At 44.4% G+C, this 14,801-nt stretch overlaps 1 protein-coding gene across 1 annotated transcript in view; it reads right to left on the reverse strand.

Annotated features, from left to right (window-relative positions):
• Positions 1-14,509, reverse strand: part of TRAP1 (TNF receptor associated protein 1) — a 54,563-nt gene extending 40,054 nt beyond the window's left edge. Inside the window, exon 1 of the mRNA XM_059895803.1 lies at positions 14,382-14,509. Within this exon, the coding sequence (XP_059751786.1) occupies positions 14,382-14,457 (76 nt within the window). The 5' untranslated portion in view covers positions 14,458-14,509. The remainder of the gene's footprint in view (positions 1-14,381) is intronic.
• Between the last annotated feature and the right edge of the window lie 292 nt (positions 14,510-14,801).

The following is a 14,801-nucleotide window of genomic DNA, read 5'->3' on the forward strand; positions in this document are numbered from 1 at the left end:
GCATTGGGTCTTCGTTGCTGCGCATGGCTTTCTCTAGTTGTGGCGAGCAGGGTCTACTCTTTGTTGCAGCGTACAGGCTTCTCATTGCAGTGGCTTCTCTTGTTGCAGAGCATGGTCTCTAAGCGCGTACGCTTCAGTAGTTGTGGCACGTAGGCTCAGTAGTTGTGGCGCACGGGCTTAGTTGCTCCGCAGCATGTGGGATCTTCTCAGACCAGGGTTCAAACCCATGTCCCCTGCATTGGCAGGCAGATTCTTAACCACTGCACCACCAGGGAAGTCCCCCCTTTTTTCTTTTTTAATTAATTTATTTATTTATTTTTGGCTGCATTGGGTCTTCATCGCTGTGTGCAGGCTTTCTCTAGTTGCGGCAAGTGGGGGCTACTCTTCATTGTGGTGCGCGGGCTTCTCATTGTGCTGGCTTCTCTTGTTGCGGAGCACGGGCTCTAGGGGCATGGGCTCAGTAGTTGTGGCATGTGGGCTCAGTAGTTGCAGCTCGTGGGCTTAGTTGCTCCGCGGCATGTGGGATCTTCCCGGACCAGGGCTCGAACCCGTTTTCCCTGCATTGGCATGCAGATTCTTAACCACTGCGCTGCCAGGGAAGTCCTGCAATTACTTTTAAATATGTTTGGACCAATCAAAATTTTTTTATAGCTGGAAGTAGTCTGTGGCTGCCAGTCTGCAACTCTCTTCTAATCTGAAAAATGAAACCCATGAGAAAGTTCACCAACAAAGAGAGAAAGCTTCGAAGAAGAGGCTCCCACTCTCATTTGGTAGAAATGAGTCAGGGAACAACTCTCATAGAAAAAGTAGATGATCTTTATGACCTTGGGGTAAACGGCCAGACAGTAAATATTTTCAGTTTTTTGAGCCATGGTGCTCAACTCTGCTGTTGCAGCAGGAAAGTGATCACAGACAATACATGAAAGAATGGGCGTATCTATGTTCCCATAAAACTTTATTTACAAAAACAGGCAGTGAGGGAATTCCCTGGCGGTCCAGTGGTTAGGACTCTGCGCTCTCACTGCCAATGGCCCGGGTTCAATCCCTGGTTGGGGAACTAAAGATCTCACAAGCCGCGTGGTGCGGCCAAAAAAAAAAAAAAAAGGCAGTAAGTCTGGTTTGACCCATGGGTCTTAAGTTTGCAGAACCCTGAGGTAATTCACAAAGGAAAAGACTGGTATGTGACGAAATTAAAATTAAGAACTTCTGTTCATCAAAACAAACAAACAAAACACTTCACCCCTCCCCCCAAACAGACACCAAGCCGAGAGTGAAATGGTGAGCCACAAACTAGGAGAACAGATTTGCAGTAATTAATTGACAAAGGATTAACTGATGAAAGATTAGCACCCATAAAAAATACATACAAAAGTACATAATAAGGGACTTTACTGGTGGCGCAATGGTTAAGAATCCGCCTGCCAATGCAGGGGACACAGGTTCAAGCCCTAGTCCGGGAAGATCCCACATGCCGCGGAGCAACTAAGCCCGTGCGCCACAACTACTGAGTCTGCGCTCTAGAGCCCGTGAGCCACAACCACTGAGCCCACATGCCACAACTACTGAGCCTGTGCGCCTAGAGCCCGTGCTCTGCAACAAGAGAAGCAACCACAATGGGAAGCCCGCACACCACAATGAAGAGTAATCCCTGCCCACCAGAACTAGAGAAGCCCGCGTGCAGCAACGAAGACCCAACGCAGCCAAAAATTAAATAAACAAATAAATAAATAAATAAATTTTAAAAAGAAAAAAATACATAATAAGGTCAATGAATCAAGAAGAAAAAATTGGGGCAAAGAAAACATAAATAGCATTTCACAGAAAAAGAAACATGACCAATAAACCATGGAAAAAACTTTATCAGCAATCAATTAAAATCACAACTGAAACATCATTTTGTAACCATCAAATTGACAAACATTTAAAAACGTCTGAAAATCCCAAGTGTCAGTGAGGATACAGCACAGCGGCAACTCTCACAGAGTTGGTGGAATGTAAATCCAGACCCACTCTGAAAAAGTCATTTCTGGAATAAAAACACATACCCTAAACCCAGCAACTCCACACCAGTTACATACCCTATAGAAATGCATCCATGCCCCCGTGGGCAAGATGCCTGCCCAAAGAGGTGCCCAGCGCATCTATAAAAGCCCTGCACTAGAAATAGCTCAGATGTGTGTGCCTGGGATGGAGGAATAAGCTGCAGCACATTCCCACAATGGAATATTATAGAACAATGAATGACATGGGTAAATCTTAAGATAATACTGCTTCACTTAACTGAACATGTCGCTTAGGTACTCTCTGATGTGTATCTTATAATCAAAGACACACAAGATACCATTTAACACTCACTAGACTTGCAAACATTAAAAAGTCTGAGAACACCAAGCACTGGATGTGAGTGTGGAGTTAAGGGGACTTTCATTGTCTGCTGGTGGGGTACGTATAGAGAAATACAATTCTTCTTGGGAAATAATTTTGCATTACTTAGTAAGTTGGAGCATACCAAACGACCCAACAGTACATATATTTAGGGCCATGTCAGGAATCATCATAAAGAAATGAAGGCGTATTAACACAATGGAATAAGCAGGGACAACTAATGAACATTACCATGGATAAAGCTAAGAAAACAATGTTGACCCAAGAAAGCGAAGTCACAGCAGAATATACAGTATGATTTCAATAAACTGTGTGTATACATATACATACATGTGTATATACATATACACACACATGCAGCAATAAAAAGAAAAGCAAAGGAATAAAAACCAGAAAATTCAAGTCAGTAGTCACCTCTCGGAGAGACAGAAGGGGACCCATCATGGAGGGGCACACAGTGCCTTCGAGGGACTGGTCATTTCTATTTCTTAAACTGGGCAATGGGTGTTCATTTTATGCTTCTTTTAGAAACTGCACATATGTATTATATGCATTCCTTTCTGGATGGGATGTATTTCACTAAAAGAAGAAGAATGAAGCAAGGAAGGAAGGAGGGAGGGAGGAAGGGAGAAAGGAAAGAAGGAAAGAAGGAGTGAGGGAGGGAGGCAAGCTTTGGTGGGGGACGGGGGGAGGTGCGGGGCTAGCCGCCAGCTTCAACCCCTCTGGGTCACCTTGAACTTGCAAACAGAGAGATGTACACAGAGGCTCTGGGAACCAGGCCTGACTAAGCAGAGGAGCTCCCCGCAGTGTGGTCTGTGGGACGTAACATAGCCGGGGGGCTGGGTCTCCTTGAAGCCCACCTAAGGTCGTATAAGCCTGAGATATAGCCCAGCCTGCAGGTCTGAAGTGAAGGCAGCTGCAGGAAAAGGGACTCAGGCAGGGCCTGGCAGGCCTAACACAACTCAGTCAATACTCCCTGAGCAAAAGCCCCCACTTCGGCATTTTGCTCCAATTCAAACCACGGTTAATCTTCACCAGCTCAGATGAAGAGAGGGATGTCAGCAGAGCTGCACTGTATTACTTTCAGAAGCAACTTTCATACAGTATTTCTGGTAACCCTGTGGGGAAAGCACTCAGGGCAGCAGAAAATGGCCTAAGTCCAGTGTAAGGTGATTTGGCCATATCGGTCAAGATTACAAATGCATATACCTTCTAATCTGGCAATTCCATTTTGGGACTTTACTCTATGGATACAGCTGAACCTGAATATAAAGACAGAGATGAAAGGCCATACATTATAGCAAATGCCTGGAAACCACCTAAATGTCCATCAACAGAGGGCTAGTAAATAAACTATGGTGCCTCCTGACATGGGACCACTACTATGATGTGGCTACTTAAAAAAAAAAAAAAAAAAAAAGAAAGAAAAAAAGAATGAGAAAAGTCTCTATGTACTGATACAGAAAGCTCTCCAATATCTATTAATTGAATAACAGAATACAGAGAAGTGTATATCCCAGCAGAAGAAAGATGTGTATCTATACATACTGTATGCATATAAACAGTGGCAGGATATACAAACAATTAATAATTGTGATGACCTATGAAGGCGGGGAGGGGAACGGTGGAGAGGGGGACGAAGCTGAGAGCAAGACTTCTCAATGTATACCTTTTTAACCAAATAAATATTTAATTACTCAAAACAGTAAACTCTAAAAAAAATGTGGCTGTCGCAAAAGGGCTAGCTCCTTCCCACCAAATGTCAGTGTCAGGTTCATGAGAAGGCCTATAAAAGACACACCAGATGAGGTTCCAGTGTAGGGGTCCCCCCAGGAGTCAGGGGCCAGTGATCAGGCTGAGGGCCATCAGTAAAGGGTTAGTAAATAAATTACATATATATGTAATGGAATACTCTGAAACAGAAAAATGAGGCAATTGTGGGTGTAAAGTGTCCTGATGCTGAATCATCTCTAGGATACATTAAGAAAAAACCTGGTCCAGAACAGTGGTCTGCGTATGTTATCGTGGTGTTTAAATACACATACGTATGTGTGCGCTTATTCTCATAAGCCAAGCGTATCTCTGTGAGGACACCCAAGAAACTGGCTAAGGGGGCTGCCCCCAGGAGGGGAACTGGTTGTTGAGGGTAGCAGTTGAAGAGATGTGCTTTTCACTGCACATATCTCTGTATCTTTTGAATTGTGCTATGTGTATCAATAACTTATTTACAAAACTATTTCTAAAAATTACCCAGGGCTTCCCTGGTGGCACAGTGGCTAAGAATCTGCCTGCTAATGCAGGGGACACGGGTTCGAGCCCTGGTCCGGGAAGATCCCACATGCCACGGAGCAACTAAGCCCGTGCGCCACAACTACTGAGCCTGCGCTCTAGAGCCCGTGAGCCACAACTACTGAAGCCCATGTGCCACAACTACTGAGCCCACGTGCCACAATTACTGAGCCCGCATGCCACAACTACTGAAGCCCAAGTGCCTAGAGCCCATGCTCCGCAACAAGAGAAGCCACCGCAATGAGAAGCCCGCGCACCACAACAAAGAGTAGCCCCCTCTCTCAGCAACTAGAGAAAACCCGCGTGCAGCCACGAAGACCCAATGCAGCCAAAAATTAAATAAATGAATAAACAAATTAAAAATAAATAAATAAATAACAATAAAAATTACCCAATTACAAAAAACATTTAAAAAAATTTACTAGGCATATAAAACACATTTACAAAGGGATATAAAAAGCCTGGGGAAATGTCCTTGAATAGTAAGAGTAAATATTTAAAGGTGCCAATTCTCTAAATTAGTCTATATTTTTAACATGATCCCAGTGAAAATTCAAAAAGGATTTTTTTTCACTATTCAAGCTAATTCTAAAATTCATATGGAAAAATAAAAGTGCATACATAGCCAAGACATTTTTGAAAAACATGAGGAAATACTATTATAAAATACTAAAGCACATTAATTTAAAGCTACAGTATTAAAATTAATTTCTTCCCTCATTTAATCAAAACAAATTCCAGATGGACTAAAAATGAAAATAAAAGCTAAAAGTACAAAAAAAACAAAAAAAGCTTAAAAGTACTAAAAGAAATTATAAGAGATATTTTAAAAACAGCTTTGAGATATAATTCACCCAGTTAAAATGTATCATTCAATGGCTTTTAGTATATTTACAAAACCAACCTCATTATCTAATTGAGAATTTTTTTTTAAAGGGAGGGGTCAAGACCAGTTACTCTTCTTTCTATCTATCTATCTATCTATCTATTTATTTATTTATTTATTTATGGCTGTGTTGGGTCTTCGTTTCTGTGTGAGGGCTTTCTCTAGTTGTGGCAAGCGGGGGCCACTCTTCATCGCGGTGCGCGGGCCTCTCACTGTCGCGGCCTCTCTTGTTGCGGAGCACAGGCTCCAGACGCGCAGGCTCAGCAATTGTGGCTCACGGGCCCAGTTGCTCCGCAGCATGTGGGATCTTCCCAGACCAGGGCTCGAACCCGTGTCCCCTGCATGGGCAGGCAGATTCTCAACCACTGCGCCACCAGGGAAGCCCGAGAATATTTTTAACACTCCAGAAAGAAACTCCATACCCATCAGTAGTCACTCCCCATTCTCCCTGCCCCCAGCTCCTGGTAACCACTTTCTGTCTCTATAGATTTGCCTATTCTGGACATTTGCCTATTCTGGACATACTACACATGGTCTTTTGTCTATGGCTTCTTTCACTTAACGTAATGTTTTCAAGGTTCATCCACATTGTAGCACATAGCATACCTCATTCCTTGTTATGGCTGAATAATATCAATTATATGGATAGGCCACATGATGTTTATCCACTTATCAGTTGATGGACAATTGGGTTGTTTCTGCTTTTTGGTTAATATTACGAATAATGCTGCTATAAACACTGTTGTACAAGTTTCTGTGTTTTAAATTCTCTTGGGCGTAAACCTAGGAGTGGAACTGCTGGGTCACATGGTAAGTCTATGCCATTTGTCTATATCAAAGTCTGTACCATTTGAGGAACTGCCAGACTGTTTTCCAAAGTGCTGCACCATTTTATACTCCTGCCAGCAGTGGGTGAAGGTTCCAATTTCTCCACATTGTCATCGATGTTTGTTATTGCCTATGTTTTTTTATTATAGCCACCCCGGTGGGTGTGAAGTGCTATCTCATCATGGTTTTGATGTGCATTTCCCTACCTAACGTCTAATGATATTGATCACTTGAGATCTTTTTCCTTAATGACTTAAAAGTAAGGGAACTCTGCCCAAACAAGACACGTAGCCCAAGAACCATAAATTTATGGACCACATAAAAATTAAAGTCAATAAAGTAGACCCCTAAACAAAAAAAAAAATTGTAACTATGTGATGTGATGGATGTTAACTAAACTTATTGTGATCATTTTGCTATACAAATATTGAATCATTATGTTGTACAGCTAAAACTATGATAATGTTATATGCCAATTATATCTCAATAAAAAATTAAAATTAAAAAATTTTAATGAATAAATAAAGACAATGAGGGACTTCCCTGGTGGTCCAGTGGTTAAGACTCCACGCCTCCACTGCAGGGGGCACAGGTTCGATCCCTGGTCAGGGAACTAAGATCCCGCATGTCACAGGGCGCAGCCAAAAAACACCAAAACAAAAGGTAAAAAAATAAAAATAAAAACAACAGGACTTCTCTGGTGGCACAGTGGTTAAGAATCCGCCTGCCAATGCAGGGAACATGGGTTTGATCCCTGGTCCGGGAAGATCCCACATGCCACGGAGCAACTAAGCCCGTGCGCCACTACTGAGCCTGCACTCTAGAGCCCGCGAGCCACAGCTACTGAAGTCTGCACGCCTAGAGCCCGTGCTCCGCACCAAGAGAAGCCACCGCAATGAGAAGCCTACACACCACAACGAAGAGTAGCCCCCGCTTACTCCAACTAGAGAAAGCCCGCGCGCAGCAACGAAGACCCAATGCAGCCAAAAATAAAATAAAATAAATTTATTAAAAAAAAATAAAAACAATGAGCAATAACCACACTTTAAAAAATTAAAGTCAACGGGCAAACACACTGGAGAAAAAAAAGTCTGAAACATGTGGCAGAGGGCTAGTTTCCTCAATACAGCAAGATCACTCACAGATCTACAAGAAAAAGACCAACAGTGCAAGAGGAAAACGGCAATTCACAAAAAAGAGAAACATCAATGGCTTTGAATCATAGAAGAAGATGCATTACCACATTCATAGCTAAAGAATTGCATTTTAAAACAAGATAGCATTTTCACTGTCAGACTGACAAACATTTATAAAATAGTTATGCTAGCACTGGTGAAGGTGTAAAAAACTGTTGGTGGCACTGCCTGTGATTTTAAAAAAAACAGAGCCTGCAAACAACCTAAAGGTCCCTCAGGAGAGGGTTAAGTGAAGGAAGGGGCACCACACTGTGGCTCCAGGGCTCTGGGCGTCTAGATAACAGCACGTGCAAAGTGTGAGGGGCAGACTGCACACAGCCCACGACCGGGGCAGCCCTTCTTCATTCCCAAGGGAAGGATGGTGTGGACACCCGTCACTGCAGAGGCTTTTTCCGGAGCCACCGGGCAGTGAGCTGAGACAGTGTGGAAGATTTTTTCACTGTACCAGTCTGTTCGGGAAAACACCACTACCCTCTCACTAATAAAAATGTAGAAATAATTTTTCTCAGGAAACTCCTATGAAGTTAGCTTTAACTCTAACTCCCCATCTTATCACCAGCTGCCCACATCTCCCCGTGAAGTCACACGTAGAGGAAAGCAGCGCGACTCTAACCTTACTCCACTCAAGAGCGCCCCCAGCGCGGCCCCCGCCTCCTTGCTGTCCTTCCAATACGCCAGCCCGTTCCTGCCTCAGGACCCTGGCACCTACCACTCCCTCTGCTTGAAATGTCCTGCCTCGGACACCTTCACCTCTTTCCAGGCTTTGCTTAAACGCCACCCTTCACGTGAGGCCTCCCCTGACTGCCCCACTTCTACTGCGATCCTCTTTCTGCTTTGGTTTCTTCACACGACATCCATACAGCACGTACTTGTCTGCATCGACTCCACTCCATGTCAGAGCCACAGAGGGCCAGGACTCCTGTCCGTCTCATCCCACAGCAGGCACTGCAGATGTTCGTTTAAGGAACTGCTGCTGCCACACTATGGAGCAGATGCTCCAGTGGCCTTGACCGTCTCATGTCTTTATTTTTCCCACGATCAACCTAGAGTTGGAGCAGGCCCTTGATAAACACATGGTCATTTTCTCAGAACGTACAGCCACAGGACACAGTGTTTCTCAGAATGCAGGTCAAGACTGTTGGTTATGAAAGCAATTCAGTGAGCTAAGTCAGAATTTTTTTTTTTTTTTAATGAAACGGAAAGTAAAAGAATGCACATAGCATGTGACTTCCCTGGTGGCGCAGTGGTTAAGACTCCGTGCTCCCAATACAGAGGGCCATGGTTCAATCCCTGGTCAGGGAACTAGATCCCACATGCATACTGCAACTAAGAGTTCACATGTCACAACTAAGGAGCCCGTGAGTCGCAACTAAGGAGCCCGCCTGCCACAACTAAGACCTGGTGCAACTAAATAAATAAATAAATACTAAAAAAAACAACCAACACATAGCATAATACATGTAAGTATTTACAAAACTCTTTCAGCTAAGTATGTACACGTATTTGTACAGTATACGCATACTTGTATAGCAGGTCACAATGTGAATGCATTTCTTATCGGGAGTACATGACAAAAAAATGCTTGAAATTCACTCATCTAATATCAACCTAAACATTTCTAAGTTAAAGCTTCACGTTCTATAAAAAGTAAAATTTTTAATGTTTACTTATAAAGTTTAAAATTCTGTAAAGGTACTTTCAGATAAATGAAAAGGAGAATTAAGCCTTTCCCCAAAAGGGAAAATACAATACTGGAAAAACTGTAGTTCTTTGGAATGTAGCCTGTAGCTTTTTTTCCAGAACACCTCCAACTATTTTACCATAGTTTCATGCTTGTAAGCATGAAATTCTCTGCTTTTCAGTATAAGTCAACTCGGATGGTTTCATTATCTCTCAAATTTCACCAGATACCACAGGTTAGCTATTCGCATCTGAAATTTCTCCAAACATTTTGTTTCTTAAGTTCTGTAATCATTTGAGGTAAGATTTAAGTATATCAATATTCTAGACAGAAAGTTCTTCACTTTCTATTTATACATCAAATAAAGATTTGGGGACTTCTCTGGTGGTCCAGTGGCTAAGACTCTGCACTCCCAGTGCAGGGGGCCTGGGTTTGATCCCTGGTCAGGGAACTAGATCCCGCATGCCGCAACTAAGAGTTCGCATGCCACAACTAAAGATCCTACATGCTGCAAAGACGACCGGGCTCAGCCAAATAAATAAATATTAAAAAAAAAAAAAAAAAAAGATCTGTATTCCCTCAAAATTTTCTACGTGCGTTCCTCTGGAATTCCTGAACATTTTCACTATTTCTTAAACCTTACTGTGTTTCACAGCCTGTTTTTTTTTTTTTTTTCGCTGTGCTTGGTCTTTGTTGCTGCACAAGGGCTTTCTCTAGTTGTGGCGAGCGGGGGCTACTCTTCGTTGAGGTACATGGGCTTCTCATTGCAGTGGCTTCTCTTGTTGCAGAGCAAGGGCTCTAGGCACGTGGGCTTCAGTAGTTGCGGCTCGCGGGCTCAGTAGTTGTGGCTCGCAGGCTCTAGAGCACAGGCTCAGTAGTTGTGGCACATGGGCTTAGTTGCTCCGCAGCATGTGGGATCTTCCCGGACCACGGCTCGAACCCGTGTGCCCTGCATTGGCAGGTGGATTCTTAATCAGTGTGCCACCTGGGAAGTCCCTTCACAGCCTGTTTTAATCGTTCTCTACTAAGCAATACTGACACTCTATCAAGAAACATCAACTCCCTAAATACAGAGAAACACAGCAAAACCAAAAGGGAGGGGCATCTCTGAAGAGTCAAAATACAGGACACAAAATCCACATGCCAAGCTTCAGTTAAACAAGAATATTCTTTCCCCATCCAGAATTCTCCTCTCCTTTAAAAAAAAGTTGCTAACAAGTTTTATGATCCAGTTTCCCAACCCTCAACTAAAAACAGAAAGGAGGAGGGAACCTGGTGTCAGAGGCCTGGTAAGTTAAAATGAGAGTAACAGAGGCTAAAAACACAGAAATACTCAGGATGCAGTTTCAGTTTGGGACATTTTATAGACAAAGGAGCTGTCACATCCTAGTGGTCCTGCAGAGGCCTGTGTATTACAACAGAAGACCATAAGTTAACATTCATAATGACCCTGAAAAACATCAAAGAAAGGTTCTGTCATGTTTCACCTGATGATTAAGTCTTTTAGAAAGACTTCTAATCATAATGGTTGAAATGAAGTGTTTTACTACTTTGCAAGTAAGTTTCAGGGAAAATCCCTCTAGGCACTCCATTTCCTGCAAATGCTGGAATATTGGTATGTATGAACTTCAGTGCTTTGCTCACTCCTCCTTCACAGCACACATCGGTTCCCTCACTGCCCCGGTCCTTTAGGAAGACTTGTACCCTTCTATTTTGTTCTTAACGGTATTGCTATATAGATTGTTCTTTTAAAATATGGCATTCATTTTGCCTATCTCAAAATAAATTTCTAATATTCTAATCACATTTCTTGATTATACAGCTGCTAAATAACAGCCATTCTTTCAAAATTAGTTACAGCCATGACTCAGCTACACCTGTATTCAACTTACTTATACTGTGGGCATCAAAAAGCAGATGGAAATAATGCCCCCAAGTAGACACTGGTTCTCCAAGCTACAACTTTCATCGTCTGTAATTCCTACTGGCTTCAGCAGAAATAACCAGCCATTCCAGAAATATCCTGGAATCTACCTTTACTAAATGCTACAGAACTATAGGTGAGTCTCCGTGTGGACGAAGCAAACAGCAGCTTCCTAGTAAAAAAGGCTAGTGTTCTGTATCAAGGCTGAGCAGAATGGTATTTAAGAAAAATTCTAGCTGCTGCAATGAAGGCACCAAGAACCCAAACCAAGAAAACCCTCTGGCTCTGAACTTAAAGTATCTCACTTGAGAGTGAAGTGGATACATTTTCATTGATCGTGAGTCAGTACTTTGGTTTGAGACAGACAAGCAAACACCACCACTGGCCTCTGTAATAGTCTCCTTTGTCCTGTTACAACCTGGTATTTGACATCTGGGAGCGAGAACTGTCATTTTCCTTCAGTGTTTACTCATCGCCCATCTTCCACAGCTTGAAGCTGCTTGCGAGAGGGGAGCAAAACACCTGGGGATCTTTCTTTTGTCTTAGTTCTGATCAATTACTCAGCCAGTAACTAATAAGGTCTTTACTAACCTATTACATTTGGGTTGATCTTTTGCAGACAGCACAGATAACTCAGGCCCCTCATCCTAACCAAGTGTCCCACTGCCTCCTGGACAGCTGGCCACACATCCCTCCTCTGTCCATATGCTTCTCTGGTGCTAGCCCTAAGCCCCAGGACCATGGTTTACATAGACGGCACTGCCATTCAGGGTCTAAGCAGTTAACCATTGAAACCTTTGTCCTCATGTTAAATTAGCAACACCCACAGCTGCTTTACTGAGAGAGTGAAATCTGACCAGCAAGTGCTACTCCTTCCATCCCCAAAACAGCCCGGGAACACCAGAAATTTGCCTGAATTCTTGTGAAGGTTGCAGCACAAGAGGTGGAAGGGCAGAAATTAAATAGTATGGGCCCCACAGTGAGAGCAGAGGGAGGAAGCAAAATAATAAGTACTAAATGGGTGTTTGCAGTTGACAGGGTTCAGGTGGGGCTCGTTTTGGAGAATGACACAAACCTGCAATGATTTAGCCCTACAACAGAGAAAGCTCACTCTTGTGACCTTTCTGGTGCTTGGAGCAGACTGCCCACCCCTTACAACTCCCCAAGGCAGAAAATTCCAGCAAAGGCTCCAGCTTATAGAGAACAGAAAAGTCATAAGATGTTAACTTAAGCACCAACCAGTCCTACTGTGGCTGCCTCATGCTCTCGTTCTTGCAACGCCAACCGTGAAAATAAGAATGGTGCAAAGAATGAATTACAAACACACATGGTCAGAACATCTCAGAACATGGGAAAAGAATCTTAACCTGCAGAGAGCAGGGAAAAAAACAAGTTGGCTACAAAAAAGCACAAGAATCAAACTGATATGACTGCTCACCTTTAACGAAGTTGCTGGAAGACAACATAGCAATATCACTCTTTGAAGGAAAATTATTTTGACCTGGAATGCAACACCCAGCCAAACTACTTTACAAGTATGAGGTCAAAATAAAAATCTTTTTAGACACAGTGGGGCTTAGAAAATTTACAACCCATTGACTTTTTCTGCAAAACAAACACAAGGGTATATATATACTCTGCTAAAACAGGAAATAAATCCCAAAAGGAAGGAAGATGTTGAATACAAGAAACAGTAATAAAACCTACAGTTGTCTTATCTGCTAATGCATGATATTTTTAAAAATCATTGTTTAAAAAGAGACTACACCAAAATTTAAAACTCAGGTAACAGAAAAAGCCGTAAAAGACATGAAGAGGAAATTCACACAAGATATACAAATGGCCATTAAACAAATGAAAACATTCTCACTGGTATCCATGCAAATGTAAGTTAAACAAGACATATATAGGTTATAAAACATGGGTTTGGAAAAGATCTAATCCCAGTGTTGGAGAAGATGCCTTGACATAGGTGGTCTCATTCCCTGCTAATGAGAATATAAGCTGATAAAGCCTTTTTGTACAGCAATTTGGCAATATCAGCTAACATTTCAAATACGCACAGGCTCTGAACCATCAATTCTAAAACTCTTAATTCTGTAATTCTAAAGAAATGCCACACATGGACACAAAGATTAAATACTCGCCCATTCTACACAGCACTGTAATGACCCCCCCCCAAAAAAAACCAAAAAAAAAAAAAAAATCTGGAAATAATCTTTATTACGTCCGCTAATAGGGCAATGTTAAGTAAATGATGATACGTCCTAACACAGAATACTATGCGTCCATTGTAAAGCCGTAAACCCGTGCATACTGACAGAAAAACATATGTAAGCCATTCTGGAGCTTAAAAAAAAAATCTGTAGCACAATGTATATACGGTTTAGGCCTTTTTACGTAAAAACAGACGTGTGCATTTATATGTGTGTAACTAAGCGTACAGAGCCTGGAAGCAACGCCAAGACGTTCACCCGTGGTTACTTCCGAGTGGGGAGTGAGAGCAGAGACTGCGGTCATTCTTTTTTTTTCAACGTTGATTTGAGCACCTACCTACCAATTCCAGGCCCTTGGGGATACGGCGGGCAACAACCCAGGGTCCACGGGCTGCACGAGAGCCCAGCGTGCCGGTTCTCTGGTTTGCTGCCGCGCGCCGGGCCGAGTGGGCACTCAGGTGTGTGTCGAATGAACGAGTGACCAAGTGGCTTATGCGTTATTCGTGTATAAATCAACTTGGGGGAGGGGAAGAATAAAAACACAACTAAGGGACTGAAGTAATCACCCTGGTGAAGCCCCTTCCCAGCGCACACGCGCCCTTCGATTCCAACTCCCCGAAAGTGCCTTCGGCTCCAGGAACGAGGAGCCCGTGACCCCTCCGCCTCAACCCGGCCCGAGGAGCTCGTTGGAGAGAAGCCTCTGCTGCAGTCACGCGGGCCCGGGCTCAACCCCGTCACCTCCGGGGAAACCCGGCAGCCCGGCGCGGGGCCGAGCCAGGTGACACCAGGACGCACCGAGAGCTCAGCGTTCGCCGCTCGCGGCGCCTTGGACGCGTAAACCTCACAAAATCTCCCACGCCGAGCAAGGAAGAGCCGTCACCGCGCCTCCCACGGAGAAAAGGGGCTCGGGACCCCGAGGGCTCCGCGCGTCCCCGTCCCCGCTCGCTTTCCACCCGTCCTGCCCGGCCGCCCTCACCTCCCCGGGCGACCGCCAGCGCCGGGGCCCGCAGGCGGCAGCCCCATAGCAGCAGCGTCCGCAGCTCGCGAGCCATGTGTGTCCTCCTGGGCGCCCAGAGAAGCCAAGAGTGCCGGGGGCGAGGCCGGGGCGGGGCCTTCTTCGGGCGCGGCGTGGTGACGTCACGGCGCGCGCCCGGCTGCCCGACCCGCTGCCTGCTCCGGCGGGTGGGCGGGGCCCTCTGTGGCTCGGGCTCGGGCGCGGTCCGGCCGCGGTCCGGCCGCGCCGGGGCAGTCGGACCTGGGGGCGGGACCTCCGTGACCTTGTGTCACGTTGTCAAGGGCGACGGCCGTGCGCGCCGGGCCGCCGGGGCACTCGTCCGCCGCCAGCTGGGCCTCGGTTTGTGCATCCCAGAAATGGGGCAGATGTTAACATCCACCT

Source organism: Balaenoptera ricei, chromosome 15 (genome assembly GCF_028023285.1).
Source record: "Balaenoptera ricei isolate mBalRic1 chromosome 15, mBalRic1.hap2, whole genome shotgun sequence".
In the NCBI taxonomy this organism is placed as follows: Eukaryota; Metazoa; Chordata; class Mammalia; order Artiodactyla; family Balaenopteridae; genus Balaenoptera; species Balaenoptera ricei.